Source organism: Eubalaena glacialis, chromosome 3 (genome assembly GCF_028564815.1).
Source record: "Eubalaena glacialis isolate mEubGla1 chromosome 3, mEubGla1.1.hap2.+ XY, whole genome shotgun sequence".
Lineage (NCBI taxonomy): Eukaryota > Metazoa > Chordata > Mammalia > Artiodactyla > Balaenidae > Eubalaena > Eubalaena glacialis.
Window position 1 is genome coordinate 28,621,276 of NC_083718.1, and position 16,728 is coordinate 28,638,003.

The window sequence follows — 16,728 nt, forward strand, 5'->3', positions numbered from 1 at the left end:
AGCACGGGATTGCTGAAAATTGTATTCATTCCCTTAATTCAATATTAATCTCATTATTTTGGAGCCATATTTTTCTCTGCTATGGCCAATACTTAAGCTGTATTTGGGTTATAATTATTTTTAAAATAAGGTGTTTGGAACACATTACAGTTAATAAATGTAATAATTGTAGTGAGCAAACAACACTAAAAAGAATGTTTTATCTCCTCAGGGCGTTTTAAAGCATTATTTGATTGTTCCAACACTTTATTTTGCAGACAAAGAAACTGATCAAGCTCATATAGTCGTGAAAGTCCTGGGATAAGCAGAAGTGTTTTTTTAGAGGAGTGAAGAGGAAATGGCTTTGATTGACCTGAGGGAATCAATATACTCAGTATAGGATGGCTAGTTACCACTCAGATGTTGGTGGTTCTTTAAGGTTTTTCTTTTAAAATTGTTGTTTCTGTCAGGCATTCTCTCTTTACTAAATATTACTCAATTTTGGATGAAGGGCAAGGGATGTTGCATCTGGGAAAGCTGCCTGATCCAGTTTCTAAGAGTGGTTAATAGGACTGGGTATAGTCCCTAAGGACTTCTATTTTAGTTTTGAAGAATAAATTGGTTATATTTAAAAAAATAAACTTCAGTTTGAGCAATGCTAGCTTCATACTAGTATATTTTAATGTTTAATAGCACATGGGTAGTGGATGCCAGTATTCAGATACAGATAGTTAAGTGTTGTACTCTAATATTTTTTTAAAAATTGTATGTTTACCAAAAACAACTTATAATACCAAAGAAGTGGAAATATCCCATAGCCTATGAAACGTATCACAGATTAGGATGAAACTGTTTCACAGTGAGGACATTTCACATATGAGTGAAACTGTACTCGGTGATTTTCAGGATAATTCAAAAAAACTTTAGGAATTTCTAGCTTTAATGTTATATAGATGTATTTGAATTGTGCCTCAGAAAAATACTGCATGAATAGTAATTTTTAAAAATATTGGCCAGTATGTTGAAAGAATAGTTCACTGTCTGACATTCTTTAAGGCATCTTGCTAAATGTTTTGGCTTAAAATTTTTAATGTGTGTAGTTTCAAGAAAATCTGATTAAAGATGTTGGTAAACTTGATAACACTTTTTAGAACAGAAGATGATTAAGATACAAAGGCAGAAAGGCATAAACCGTGAAGTTCATGTGTTTTTTTGGCTAGGCGAGTCACTTATTTGCTTTTAGACTGGAACACAGCATCAAAGTTCATAATTTTATACTTTTAAGTGAAAGCACATAGAACAGCAGCTGTTGTTTCCTGGCATCTTTCTAAAGAGATATTTAAACTTAAGTATATATATTTGTTATAGAAAAGAATTTTATGAAATGACCTTCTTTTCTGTCTTTGCATTTGCATTATTTTCAACTGACTCTTTTAATATAGCTCTTTGTACTTTCTGTTTTAGTAAAATAGGACTTGGAATTTAGTTAAAAAATTTTTTTTGACCTTAGAAAACTCCATGGTATAGTATAATTTAAAAAGAATAAAACTGTTTAATTCCAGTAGTACATATTTTTAAAATCTAGTTTACCCAAAGTTATGCCAGGTAATGGCATAGTTCCTAAGTGGAGAAATATACCCTAAGTTGTAGAAGCAAGGACTTTTCTTAAAAGTAAATACAAATTCTAAATAAAAGCATCTTTCTACTAAGTGGAAGCCATATGTCAGGAGATCTTACTGTCCAAAAGAAAATTTTATTTACCATTCACTATAAGGCAGCTCTTCATTTTTGAGGCTGGGTTTATTTGGGGGGTGGCCAGGGGAGGTGGTTGTGATGGGCAGTTTGGACTTGGATAGTCACTAATTAACTTCCACCTAGAACTCTGACATGAAGGTTAGCACTTTCCACATTCTCAAATTAAAAGTCTGTCAGGCCACTGGTCTATACAGGGTGAGTTATCCAGTGTTTTGTACATCCTAAAAAATCTTTGACAAGTGAATACCAGAAAATGTTTTTCCTACTTGTTTTTCCTACTTTGTGTGAAATAGGTACTTTCTGAGGAAAAGGAATAAAACACCCAATGCACATTGCATTAGATTCTAGAAAGTAAATTGATAATCCTTACGCTATGTAAAGATTTTTATAGTTTCAGAATCAGCATGAAAATTAAGTGGGTGCTTTGACCCTTCACTGCCAGTTTGTCATTCGTATTATACGTTATTAATAAATGAGTGGTTCATAACAAATGAGCCTATTGGCTGTTAGCTGCTTATAAGAAGAAACTGGAACCCCTATTTAGTTTGGGGCTGAATGTTAATCTCTGTGAAGTACTTTATCTTTACTGAAAGATTTGTATGTTCTCATGTCCTGCAATTTTTAAAAAGCAAATTATTCTACAGAGACCATTATAATAGAAACTTAATATTTAAACAGCACAGAATCATTTATATAATTTTGCATTTTATTATATTTTGAATAACTTCCATGATATTGAGTCTTCAAGTCATTTTCCTTCATGATGCCTTGGTTTTAAGAAAATCTTTCCTCTCAAACTTACTGGAAACATTTGAAAATGAGGGTTATTTGCTTGTAGAAGTATGGATAATGACAAGAAAAGAAATCAATGAGCAAATAATACAGGTTGTTTTATTAAAATTTATTTTTATTAGAATGGTAGGTAAAGACTGTTTTCTGTAATTTCTGTCTATGTGTTAGGTAATACTGCCCTCAGAGGGCCAAGGTAAGTAAATTCATTTTTAACATTGAGAAGCAGCTTTTCTGCTGTTTATCTGATCTTTAAACTTGCTCTGGGGAGGAAAAATGGACTTCTTTGAATCATTGAATAGTGTTTGATTTATGGTTGCATCTCTTTGATTTGTTCTGTTCTTTAAATGTGTTAGCTGTGTCTGTGTACCTCACTTTGATGACAGCCTCTAAGCATGTTCAGTTCTTTTCTAAGAAAATTATAACAGACGACTGGCCACATATTGCCAAATTAGATTGGTTTACAAAGAGAATGAGAAAATTACCTAGAAAAGTTAAGATGATTTTACTGGGTGTGTGGGTGTGTTTTACTTTTTGTGTCTTTGATAGCAAATATTCTGGTATTCAAAATTATTTGAACCACGCTTTTGAATGTATGGCAGCATTCATTGAAATGGAAGCATTATATTCCCTTCAGTTTTATAAACTTAAGCATAATCACATCTTTCAAATACAATAAATCCAGAATAATGTACTTCACTGGATATGTAATTGTTATATGTAAATATAAATATACTAAAAGTTGAAATACACTATTATTCCATTTATAAAAGCCTAACATTAATGTGTGGTTTAACATGTCTCTGAATTCAGAGTATTTAAGATTAAATGATAATTAACTTGTGTAATAAAGAAGTAAAGTGGGAAAGGCCTGATGTGAAAATAATGAATTGCATGCTTTTGCCTTTTGCTTTTTATATGTAGGTAACTTTCTTATGAGATAATTTGAAACAAACATTGAGATGTTTAGTAGTAAATCCAATGGAGTGCTTGCTTTTTTGTTTTCCCCCTGGAGTTACTTGATACTGAATTAAGAAGGAGTATTTCTGTGACAGCATTACCAGTTTTTAGTGAAAGACTTCAATTGGTCGAGCATAAAGGACATGTAATTCACTATTATCAGTAATAATGGGGGATAAAAATAGGATATAAGCAAAGTGAATAACAAAAATTGAAACTTTATCCACTAAAAAACAGCACGTACTTTGCTCAACTAATGTGGAACAGTGATAGTCTGTATAAATGAAATTAACAAATTACATTTGAAATTTTTTTTGTTTTTTGTTGTTGGTTTTTTGTCTGTTTGTTTTGTTTTGTTTTGGGGGGGGGGCGGTTGGTAGCCCATACAGGGAACAAACCCTACCTTTGATATTTTTTTAAATTATATAAGTTTCAGGTATATAGCATTATAATTCAATATCTGTATATACTACAGAGTGATCACCATCATCACCATACGGTTGATCCCCTCTACCTATTTTGCCCAGTCCCCAAGCCCCCTTCCCCTCTGACAACCGCCAGTCTGCTCTCTGTATCTACGAGTTTGTTTTTGTTTGTTCATTTGTTTTTTGATATTCCACATATGAGTGAAAGCACATGGTATTTGTCTTTCTCTGTCTGACTTTAGCCTAATACCTTCAAGGTCTATCCATGTTGCTAATGGCAGTATTTCATTCTTTATTTATGGCTGAGTAGTATTCCATTATATATATTGTGGTATATATTGTGTATATATACACCACATCTTCTTTATCCATTCATCCATTGATGGATACTTAGGTTGTTTCCATATCTCGGCTATTGTAAATAATGTTGCTGAACATCGGGGTACAGATATCTTTGTGAATTAGTGTTTTCATGTTCTTTGGATAAAGCTACCCCACAAGTGGGGTAGCTGGGTCATATGGTAGTTCTATTCTTAATTTTTGGAGGAAACTCTATACTGTTTTCCATAGTGGCTGCACCAGTTTACAATCCCACCAGCAGCATCCCGGGGTTCCCTTTTCTCCACATCTTCTCCAGCATTTGTTATTTCTTGTAACAAATCACGTTTTATTTTATTTTATTTTATTAATTTATTTATTTTTACATTTTATTTTAAATACTCGATTTACTTTTGTGCAGTTTAATACATTGTATGTATTAGGCACTCACTAAGTCTTTTTTGATTAGCCATACTTTTAAGAGGTTTTATTTATTTAACAAATGCTTGTATAATACTTACTATGAGCCAGATGTTCTATGTGCTTTACAAGTACTAATTTATTTCTTCTTCACTACTGTTGTCCCCACTTTCCAAAAGAGGAAGCTGAGGCACAGAGAGATTAAACAGCATGCCCAAAGGCACACAACTAATGAGTGGCAGAGTTGACATTTGAAGTCTGGACTTCACATAATGTGTGCTCTGTAAAATGCTGGCCTCATTTTTGAAAGCTTGAGCAGCATGGCAGAGTAGAATTTTGTTGATTGCAATAGATTTTTATTCAGATCTCAACTTTGTCCTTTACTTGTTACCAGTGTCTCAGAGCCTCAGCATCACTGTCTGTGTAACGTGAGGATGTCCTAGCACCAGTCTCTCCATGCCTATGTGAAGAGGTCTCTTGTGCATAATTCCTGAGCACAGTGCTTGGCTCAGTACCTTCAAGTGCCCTTGCCTGCCTTGCTTTCACCACTTACATACTGTGATACAAGTCTCAGTAAGTCTCAGTAAGTATATCGCCTAGGGAAAACAAAGGAGGGAAGAGAGAAGTTACGAAAGGCCATGGATTCACCCTCAGAATAATAGAGTTTGTGATTTGATGCAGTGTAATTTTTGGGTCCCATGCTATTGGAAAGCTATTATAGGAGACACTCCATTGGTGAGAGTCCAAGATAAAACCTGATTCTATTTTGTTGAGTTTTGTTCTATAAGGCAGTGATTTTAATATAGGGGTGGGAAGGTTGAATCACCTGAGGGTGTTTTCAAATGTCACAGGCCTCCTCCTGATGAGCAAGCACTACAACTTTCTCTGCCAACTCCCTGTCCCTGCCATAGTGAGACACTATTATTGTATATATTGTTGTATATTTTACCCATCAGGTGTTACAACAGAAAAATGGATTGAGCTTTGCAGGGTTGTGTTATAGTGGGATTTCTATTTGAAAGAGCTTTTCTGACATGAGTGTAGTCCCTGTTCTGCATAGTGGTAGGTTTATTCATCCATTCAAGTACTAGAAAATGGAAGCCTTCTCTGTGGTAGGTGCTGGTGGTACATGTAAGTAGGTTTGCAAATGGACTCAGCAAGACTGTTTACTGCAGTGTAAGATATTACATTGATTTTAATATTTAGAGAATATGATGTGGTGAAAAGCAAAATATTTACAGTAAGGAAGTTGTAAAAATTTCTATTAAAGTCTTTTTAAATTGGTCCATTTCTTTGAAATAGTTTAAAATTCTGTTGGCCCTAGCTACTCCGTTAAAATACTGCAGGAATGACTGTATGCTTAATGCAGTGCGTGGAGTTGGAGACTTTTTCCTTATAATGCAGGAAGCAGATTAAAAAGAAAGCTTTGCTTTTGCAATCTACAAGGGCGTAAATGTAAGCAAAATAATAATTTAGTTCACATTTAACCCAGCAGGAAGCTGAGTACAGATTGAGTAATTCTCCACAACATATCTACTGCTAAGTAAACTAATCTCATGGTTTATTCTTCACTAAATTGCCAAGATGCTGTTTTTCTGTTGGCTAGTTTGTATGTGTGCTTTGTTCTCTCTCTCTCTCTCCATTTTCCTTGCTTTTCTCTCACATTAAAACTTAACACTGTAACTCTATTAAGATATTCTTATGTTTAAAAGAATAATTAGTAAGTATCACATTTTTGGCTTACAGTGTAGTGTTTCCTAAAAACAAAGGGAACCAGGATTTGATTAACTAATTTACAGAATACCATGAAACAAGTACCAGAATGTTTAAAGGTAGATGGTAATTGTGCAATTTTCTGGATAACAAAAGAAAATTATAAAGTAGACTAAGTACTGGCAGACCCGGCATTCTGAGATCTTAGAGAAGCTGGCATTCCAACATCTTGTGGTATTCAGTGCATAGGTACTTTTCTCGTGATTGCTTCAAGCTTCAAAGCAAAACATGGATCCCAGGCTTCTTTAGGAAGTAGATATGAAAACTATATTTAATATAAAAATGACAAGTTCATGCATTATGCAGTGGAAGCAAAATTTCTTGACTATAATATACTTTTCAAAATAATCATGAAAGAGCATATGTGGTAAAGCAGAGGAATGTGGGTACATCTGGAAAGCATTTAAGGCATCTAGGAAGCATGATGCGAAATCACCAAAATTGTAAACACCTTCCATCTGGCCAGTTGCAGTGGTAACATTGACTAGTACAAGAGCAGACAAATCTCTCAGTGACCTTATGTGATAGTCTTACAACCTGGGTGAAATCATCATAAAGATCTGAATGTTTTGCAATATGACCTCATGAATCAATACTATACAGAAAATCATGAGAGAAAAAGACAGGCCTGGGCAGTATCTTGAAATGTGAAAGGCAAAAGTGTGTTATATGTTATGCTGGATGGAAATAGTATCATAAACTATATAACCATGCTTCTCTGCTTGCATTGTCATGAGGCTTCAAAGAGGAGGGGGTGCAGGGCCTATCTTGAATTAACACAGCAGCAAACCTGGATTAACACAGTTCATTTGTGGAACGTTGAAGGACCATATGCTGGTACTGCTCCCAGTCTCTTCCCCCACAGAAATGCATCAAACAGCAAATATTATTGAACACCTTTTTCACAAGGCACATAGGTTGCTATTTGGAAATGCCAAGGCATAGGAGATATTGCCATCCCTCAGTATGACCTCCTGGAGCATTAAGAATGACTGAGAAGTGGAAGAAGTTTTCGTTTTGAATTTTAATTGCTCAGTCATCTGCTTTTCTCTAGCTCTGTTTTCACTGCTGCCTACTATACTTAAAGCTCCATGAGGGCATGTACTATGCCTGTATCATTCATTGCTGCATTCTCAGTGCTTTTTTTAGTGCCTTTTTTTAGTAAGTATTTTGACACTCACTAAATATTTTTGAATGACTGAATCTATTAGAAGCCCATTTCCCCCAATTTTAAATAAAAATGTTTAAAGAACCTTATTCTTTGATCTGTGATGCTCATTGAGCAGTACCTTAAAATGACTGAGCTGGGCAAGAGTCATTAATGCTTTTGGCATGTTTTTCAGACATCACCTAATTTTCAGAGACTGTCAACACACATCCAGAGCTGGTTAATGGCTGTTTGTTGAAGAGATTGCATAGAGGACACCATAGAATTTAACAAATTTAGTTTGCCCAAGGGCAAAGAAAGAACATCTTTGAAAAGGACTTAATGAAAGGGGAATGATAACCTAAAAATTTAGGTTTGCAGGAGCTGCAAAAGAGTCAACATATATTTAGTAAGCACCTACAGTGTTCAAAAGCACTTTCATTTATTAAAATTTCAGATTGTCCCTATGCAGTTGAAAAATTGTTATTATGCTAGCTCATTGCAATGTAGATAATATAAAAAAATTCTTTAAGATTATTTTCAAGACATCTATAAAACAGTATGATGATAATTTCAGTGAATAGAATAGAAACTCATTTCTTCTACTCCCTCAGAGATAGAAATAGGGCTTTTACTTAGAACTAATTGGAATATGATACTTGGATCTGCTATATAAAAATGTAACAGGCAATTTCAAGAATTGCAAATATTTTATTATGTTTATCATTATACATTTCTTCAGTAACTATATTTAGTTATAAGATATTTACAATATAGCACACTATTATGAATTATATATTCAGTATTCATTTATTTATAGTGCTAATATTTATTTATGAAAATCCACTAGTGGAAAAAAGATTCTGCCATGTTTTCTTTGAGGAAGTTCACATGTGTAAATTTGGTTGGCATCTGTCAACAAGCAGCAGAATATTTACAGTATTGTGAACCATAAAATTAAATAGATTTTTTACTGAAATTAACATTAAGGCTCTTTTGTCTTAGGTAAAAATTGACCCATGAAGACTTTTACTTAAGACGAATGGTTTCTTAAAGTCATATAAATTTATTTTTATTGAAAGCTGTCATTTTTTGATTTAAAGCACTTCTTTGGAAATTCTTAAAATACTTGTATTTTCATGGTATTGTACCCTGTGTATGTCATTTAATAAAAATAATTCAGAGAGATCTAAGACTTGTGCTTTTTTCTTTGGAAGACTAGTTACCTCTGTGATATCCTACCCCTATCTTTAAAAAAAAAGTAAAAAGTATTAAATCAGTGTTGTGTTTTGGTATTGGATAACCTGTTTTATTCCTTTAGCTAGGCTTTGTTTTATATACCTGAAACTCGTTAAAGAGACTTTTTTTCTGCTGGTGGAGTAAACTTATTACTGATTGCTGCCTATTGCCTCATTTATGTAAATACTCCTGAATAAGTACTGTATTGAGTAGTAGAATGTTTAACGTGAGGTGAATTGTAAATATTACCACAAATGATAATGGCTTCATTTAATAATAACAATAATAGTCTAACACTTGTTATATGCCAGGTAATGTTCTAAGTCCTTTTTATGTCCTTCCAAACCCTTCAGGTAGGTACTGTTATGATTCTCATTTTTCAGGTGAGGAAACTAAGGTGTAGAGAGGTTAATTTCCTGCAGCTGATAAATGGAAGAGTCAGAATTCAAACTCAAGCTATTATCCCTCAGAGATGACAAAGACAAATAATATTACATCTTAAAAACTTGGATTGTGGGACTTCCCTGGCGGTCCAGGGGTTAAGACTCTGCACTTCCAACACAGGGGATGCGGGTTCGATCCCTGGTCGAGGAACTAAGATCCCATGTGCCGCGTGGTGCAGGCAAGAAAAAAACTTGGACTGTGATTAAACAAGAAAATACAATATAAAAAACTCAATATTTTCAGGAAAGCTAAGTTTCAGCTTTATGATGAGTCAAAACAATAATGCCTCTTTCCTGACATGCATGTGAGAATGCCTTCAGCCTCTTCCTTAGCAAGTGATTAGCTTTTGAAGCCTCTGTTACAGCAAGTATGAGTGGCCATTGGTAATTTTAAAAGCTATATCACCTGTATCTATAACAGAAACCATAATTTCAGTTTGCTTTGAGAAATTACAAGAAGTAAATTATTAAGTAAGGTAAGAAAGCTGGCAAAAGTCCAGAATCTGAAGTCCTCATAACTAAGTAAAACTGTGAACTCCAGTAAACAGCTTCTTCCAACCCCGCATTTCATAAATTGGATTCTCTGCTATTTATAGAAGTGATGTGGATTTTTCCCTCTGTATGCATAAGGTATTAACTATGAGTCTCTATACCACTCATGCCAAGAACTTAATCAGTAGGGTTTTGTTTGTTTGTTTGTTTGGTTTCTGTAAACAAGCCTTTGGTTATAGTGTTGAGACGCTGCATTAGTTTTCTAGGGCTGCTGTAACAAATTACGGAAAATTGGGTGGCTTAAAACAACAGACATTTATTCTCTCACAGTTCTGGAGGCCAGAAGTTAGAATCAAGGTATCAGCAGGTGTAAGCAGCAGGTGTAAGTTAGAATCCAGGTGTAAGGCTCCCTGTGGAGACTTCAGAGGAGAATCCTTGCCTCTTACAGCTTCTGGTGTCTTCAGATAGTCCTTTGCTTGTGGTGCATCATTCCAATATCTGTCTCCATGGTCACATTGCCTCTTCCTTTTCTCTATGTGTCAAATCTTCTTCTGCTTCACTTTTATAGATATTTGTAATTGGATTTAGGGCTCACCCAGATAATCCAGGATAAGCTTCTCTTTTGAGAAGCTCCTCTTCTCAAAATCCTTTTGCCATGTAAGGTGTCATTCCCAGTTTCCAGGGATTAGGGTGTATACATACATTTTGGGTTCACCATTCAGTCTACTACAGAAGCCAAAATATCAGAAACTTTGTTAGAAATTATGTGTTGTGATGTTCGTAATAGCATACTTCAAAATATATAAAGCCTCCAGCCAAGGAGTACGAAAGAATTGGAAGCACCCATTAAGGTAGATAGAAAGTTGTGATGGAAATCTTGTCCAGGTGTAACCGTGGTGCTTGCTGACAGTGCATACAAATTTCGAATGTATATTGATGGGTATCCATGGAACAGTCTCTTCAGAGGACTTGGTACCCCATAAATGCTGCTGCTTTATTTCACAAGACTTTCTCCCCATTATAACCAGGCTGTCTCTTAAATTAGTTGAAGTCTATGGGCTATAAATATAAAAATATGATGCAACTTGGTTTTAATGCAGCAGGTATAAACTTAGGTGTAAATGCTATGCTTAAAAAATAAAATGTGGTTGACTTCTAGCCGTCTATCTAAAAGGATCTGTGGCAGAGAGGGTAACTTTATTCTAGGCACTTAGCCCCTGTAAAAGCCAGGACTTTTTGGCTATATTTTTAGAGCAGCCTGAGAAGATGTGCCTTATTTGAACTCTCACTGCCTCAGCTGAGTGAATTAAGAAAGTGTTCCATGACCAGCTGGACAAGATCCGGTTTTCTTGGGAACCCCAAGGCTGCAGGAACAATTCTACTTTGCCATCAGTTTACACAGTCTCTTGCCAAGGTGTTGTGAAAAGCTATAACTTTTTTTATTCTTTTAAGCTAGGAATATTATCCTTCTTCTGTACTGGGTCTAGAAGGTGGCATTAAGCTCACTTTTTTCTTTTATTAATACCTTATGAGTTTGTGTCCTTGTAAGGCCCATTTCTTTGAGCCTCGGTTCCACTTTTGGAACTAGAAAATGAATATTTAATTAGGCCAACACATCATGCTATTATATGAGCTTTAGTTAAGAATGTTTATAGGAACCTATAAAAAAGGATCCACTTTCAGGAATACTCAGAACCCTTCTGCAAATTTTAGGGGGCACCTGAAATCTTGTGTAATACTGGAATATAAGCTTTCTGAGTTACAGACCATTTTTTGGAGGGGTCTGCAACTGTGTTCCTAGCACCTAGAATAAATTAGTAAATACATGAATGCACTCCAAGCACTTTCTCAGAAAGTCCATTCATATTATAGATGAAAAATGACAAGAAAATAAAAATTACCTTCAAGAGTCTTCATTGAAAGTTTGAGATCCACTATTAGCTTAGCGTGACAGTACAGTTGTTGATTAACTGAATCAATTCAAAATTAGTAATAAAATTTTGTGAGAAATACTTATTTTTATCTCATAAAGAAGGGAAATTTTGACTTTCCAGCTTTTCTTCTGGGTCAATGACTATCTCACAGTCTGGGTATAATGTATTACCTGTCAGGGATGCATAATAGATTTATTTTTAAGAACTTTTTGGTAACCAGAAGTCCTGCTATAAACCACATAAAATACTTTAAATTTCTTAAGATTTGTTTAGTAAAAAGATAAAATTTTGTGGTGATGTTTTGTGTCTTTTATCTGCGCTTGTAAATACTTAGTGGCTGACAGGAAATTATTCGTAGAAATGAAAACTTTCATTTAATTATACACGTTTAAAATAAGTGCATTTAGTACTCTTAAAAAATAAGAAGAAATGATGTATAAGAAGAAATGGTGTTATCTGATTTTTTCTTCTTTAAAATTTTCAAAATGAATTACTTTCATTTTATCTTTGGTATAATTATTAAACCATTATTATTTAGCTTATCAGACTTATAGCACTTTGTACCTGTATAAATTTGTTATTGTTTTAAAATAGCATTTGAACTCTAAATATTATATTGCTAATTAGAGAACATTTTATATTTTATATTTTAAATTTTATATAGGAATACTTAAATATGAATGGAAAAATAAAACAATAAGTACAATCAAGAAAGGAACTGTTTCATTTTTTAATGGGGACTGTGGGTTTAGCATTCTGGTTTTATAAATTTGGCCTGTGTTTATTCACATTAGGGCCATATTTTTAAGTAAATTAAACTGAGGAGGGGTGTCAGGTTTCCTTTTCTTTCCCTTAAGTTCCTCTTGTGTGCTTATATACTTGTGGGGAAGATATTCATATACATATTTATTCATTTAGTAAGTTATTATTGAGCATCGATAAAGTGGCAGGCACTAGGTTGGGCACTTGGAGTGTATCACTTTAAGGAAAAAGAACTGACAATGTTTACTTCCGATGGTGAAAACTGAGTTTTAAAGCAAAGAGTAGAATTTTGGAGAACATATCTGCCATCATGAGCTTCACAGCTTCCTACTGCTTACTTTGATTTGTAGTGGTAATGAATGTGATTGTATAATGAATTGTGTCAACATTTGGAAGACCAGTATGACTTGGTGGACTAGTGTTTCCTAAACGAACAGTGAGTGATGTTACAAAATCATGCAGAGTGTAAAAGATTCATTCAGTGTGAAATACAGACCAGTGGACTTCACATAGCAGAGTACAGAAAGTTCATTGATAATGGTTTCAAATTCCACATTGCAGTTAACGTTTTAGAAAATGACTGTGTCAAATGCTGGTGTAGTATCAAAGAAAGACATCCATAACTATCTGAATACTCTGCCCTTTTCCAGCTACACATCTGTTTGAGCCAGATTTTTTTTTTCTATATTTCAATCAAAACAACATACCGTAACAGGTTAAAGCAGGTATGAGACTGGCTGATTAAAGAGACTTTCAAAGATGTAAAGCAGTTCTGCTCTTCACACTAACTTTTTTGTTTTAGAAAATAAAACTGTTTTCATAAAAATATTAATGTTGCATGTAATGAGTTTATTGTTACTATTAAAGGAAGTAATAAGAATTTAAATTTACTTTTCAGTTTCTAATACAGTAAACATTATAGATGTAATCTACATACACAAAAATTTGTTGGGTGTATTTAAGTATTAAAAGTATTTAAGGGTGTAAAGAGGTCTGAGATAAGAATTTGGAGAATTGCTGATTCAGAGGAATGATTCCACATCTGAAATACATGTTAGGGGTGAGATTATGGAAGAGCTCACATTTTATACTAAGAAACTGACACTTTACAGTAAACAGTAAGGATTCAGAATATTTTTGATCACAAAATGATATAATGAAAGCAGTACATACAGACATTAGAATTATCTGGAGGTGATAGATGTATAAGATGGAAGGAGGGGGATGAGTAGAATGGGAGAGCAGTCACAGTGCATTAGCAGAAGGGCAGATGTAAGGTGTTAGGGCAGTTTAGGTTGGCTAAATGAGAGAGACTTGTGAAGGCAGTATTGACCTACCTACTGATAGGATAAGGAGAGGGAACAGTCAAGTTTTAGGTTTGAGCTTCGATAACTGGTGTCAAGAGAAACGGATTTGTAGGGAAAGCTGAACTGCTTTCAAATTTTTATAGTGCTGTGATTAAGCACTTGAGATTGAAAAGCCAGGTGGAAATATCCAGTAGAGAACTGAAAATTGAGACCAGGGAGCCTTCCAGCTCTTAGAGTATCATGGAACACCTCTGTTGCTTAAAATTTAAAAGAAGTATGAAGTAAGCAAATGGTGATCCGGTTGTTAAAAATTTATATTTTGGTGGCTAGTTGATAGCTTATATCAAAATCTGATAAAATATACATGTGTTGACTATTATGTGCTTGGAACTACCATGTGTTCTTAGTTATTACATTTGTGTGTATGAGTGTGTGTATGGTTTTTAAGCTCTATTAACCCATGTTCTTTCATTTCCTTGACTTGTTTACAGCATTTGTACAGTTTTTTTCTCATGCATAACAATAAAATGTTGTTTAAACAAGTTACGATCAGGATTTAACAATGAGAACAGAATTTTTCTCTTTCTTTTAAAAAATGACACAATTAGTTGTGGTACATGGAAGAGAAACATCTATTTCATGTCCCTCTTATGATAAGTGTTTTTTCATCGAAATTCCTTGATACTGTGTGTATGATTTATTTTCCAAGGCTTTTTAAAACGGCTGAAAATATGCTCTAACAACCATCTGATACGAAAAACTGAACAAAATGTGTACTCAGTTGAATGATTCTCTGAAGAAATAATGGTGCAAATGAATTATCAAAGTGTGAAATCATTAAAAACAAAACATGTTTGGGTTTTTATTGAATCTTAATTGCAGGCTTATGTATTTTCTTTTGTAAACTAAGTTAAAAGAAAATTGCCTATCTAAATTTTTGGAGGCCAGTGTTGTAGGACATATATTGTACCATAATTTATTTTTCACATAAAAGCTGCTGTTCCTTTTTTCCCCCAGCATTAACATGCATGCTTTCCTCATGTAGGAGAATATATAAAAAACTGGAGGCCAAGATATTTCCTTTTGAAGACAGATGGCTCATTCATAGGATATAAAGAGAAACCCCAAGATGTGGATTTACCTTATCCCCTCAACAACTTTTCAGTAGCAAGTAAGTTAATTATAACTGTTGATTCACCTTGTATTTATTTATTTGTATGGCCTTATGTGTCACATATCATGGGATATATGAAAAGCCTATGAAAAAGTTTAGGTTTGTATTTAATAGCAGAGAAATTTTCAGCTTAGATAGAATTTCAGTTCCTTAGCATAGGGATTATCGATAATATGTGGTCTTATATAATGCAAAATAGTTTAATATTTTTATAGTTAGAACTTTGTGATAAAAACAATTCCTCAAATACATACCTCAAGTTTTTCTCTATAAAGTGTAAACAAAGACCTTTGAACTTGGTTGCTGGACTGAACTTGGTTGTAAGATGTTACAGTACTTAGTGCATCTCTAATCAAAGTTTCCTATCATAATTTTAGCTATTTTGATTGATTGTATGATAAGAAACAAGTGATTTACATTAGACATTATTTTCTGGGGAGATTTTATGTTTGTAGTAAATTTTTCTTCCTTACAAATATCTAACAAAAATGTTTGTAATTTAAACTTATTTAGAAATTGTATATTTGCTTGAACATAGCACAAAATAAACTGAAAGATGATAATGATGATTATAATTGTTATGACCAGGCTTTCAGATTGTTCGAATTACTGATTAATCAATGAAAGGAGTTTTCTGTGTTGATTTAGGAGTAAAGCATTTTAAAAGTTATGTTAACTTAGAATAAACTTGCATAAGAGATAAAGTTTGTACCATTGGGATAAAATCTTTAACTAGACACCATTCTTAATTTTAATTTCGGTTGTATGTTATCTATTAGACACGTTTAGAAAAGATGTGAGGGAAAATTGAAGCAAAAAATAAATTAAAAATATAATAAATAGCAACATCAGAAAATCCAAGGTAATAAAAATCCTCAAATATTATAAAAGTCATTTTATCATTATATAGAGCCCCAGTCTTTTTTATGGATACTTTCTTTCAATTTTTTTAAACAATAAGGTAAAACAATAAACCAAAGAGTTTGTGAAATCTTACTTAAAAAAAAAAAAATTCTCTGTTTATATAAGTGGATTGTTCCGTAGGGAACTTCATTTTTTAAAAAGTGAGAATACTGTTGTATTTGTGTATTAATTAAGAAAATAATTTTTCTCTCCACCAAATTTATGGCTTTCTTTCAATAGAAAATTATTTTAAAAATCCTATTGTCAATTGAAATAATACCTTGTATTTTGTATTGACTTTAAGAATGCATTTTCTTTCTAAAGATCTTTTGTGCAAGCATTTGCTTTAAAGTGATAGAAATTGGCTTTTAAAACATAAGCAACATACATTATCATATCTGACCTAAAGCCAGTATGGTTTCTTAGTTTCTTCTATTTTACTAGCAAATGCTATTATTGGTTTGTCTGAAATAATTTATAAAGTACAGAACTCCTGTATCTGCTGATCAAAATGCAGCATTCTTTGACCTTATGAAATTTCACACCTCAACAAGTTTTAAAGACATACTGTATGTCACAGTCTGCCAACATCTGCTCTGACACTTCCACTGGCAGAGGCTGAAATAAATGCTGCACTCTTGAGGAGAAAACCTATTTAGTGACTGACAGTCAGCTTATCCATGAAATCAATATTAGTCGACATCTGTAATCTTTGCTTGTATAATCAAGTAGTTGTGGATAGTTGAGTCAAACTAATAAGTTATAGACCGGCTCCTTAATTTTTGGAAGGGTGTTAACGTGGATCTTATACTAAATAAACTATTTTAAATTGATTATTTTTAACACCTGACTTATTGCAATTGTAAGTTTTATAAATAATAATTATCTGAGGAAATAATGTGTAGTGA

The 16,728-nt window shown here is 33.4% G+C and overlaps 1 protein-coding gene across 1 annotated transcript in view; it reads left to right on the forward strand.

Annotated features, from left to right (window-relative positions):
• Window positions 1–16,728, forward strand: part of AKT3 (AKT serine/threonine kinase 3) — a 332,652-nt gene that overhangs the window by 80,324 nt on the left and 235,600 nt on the right. The window contains exon 3 of the mRNA XM_061187389.1: window positions 14,789–14,914. Coding sequence (XP_061043372.1) covers window positions 14,789–14,914 — 126 coding nt within the window. The remainder of the gene's footprint in view (window positions 1–14,788; window positions 14,915–16,728) is intronic.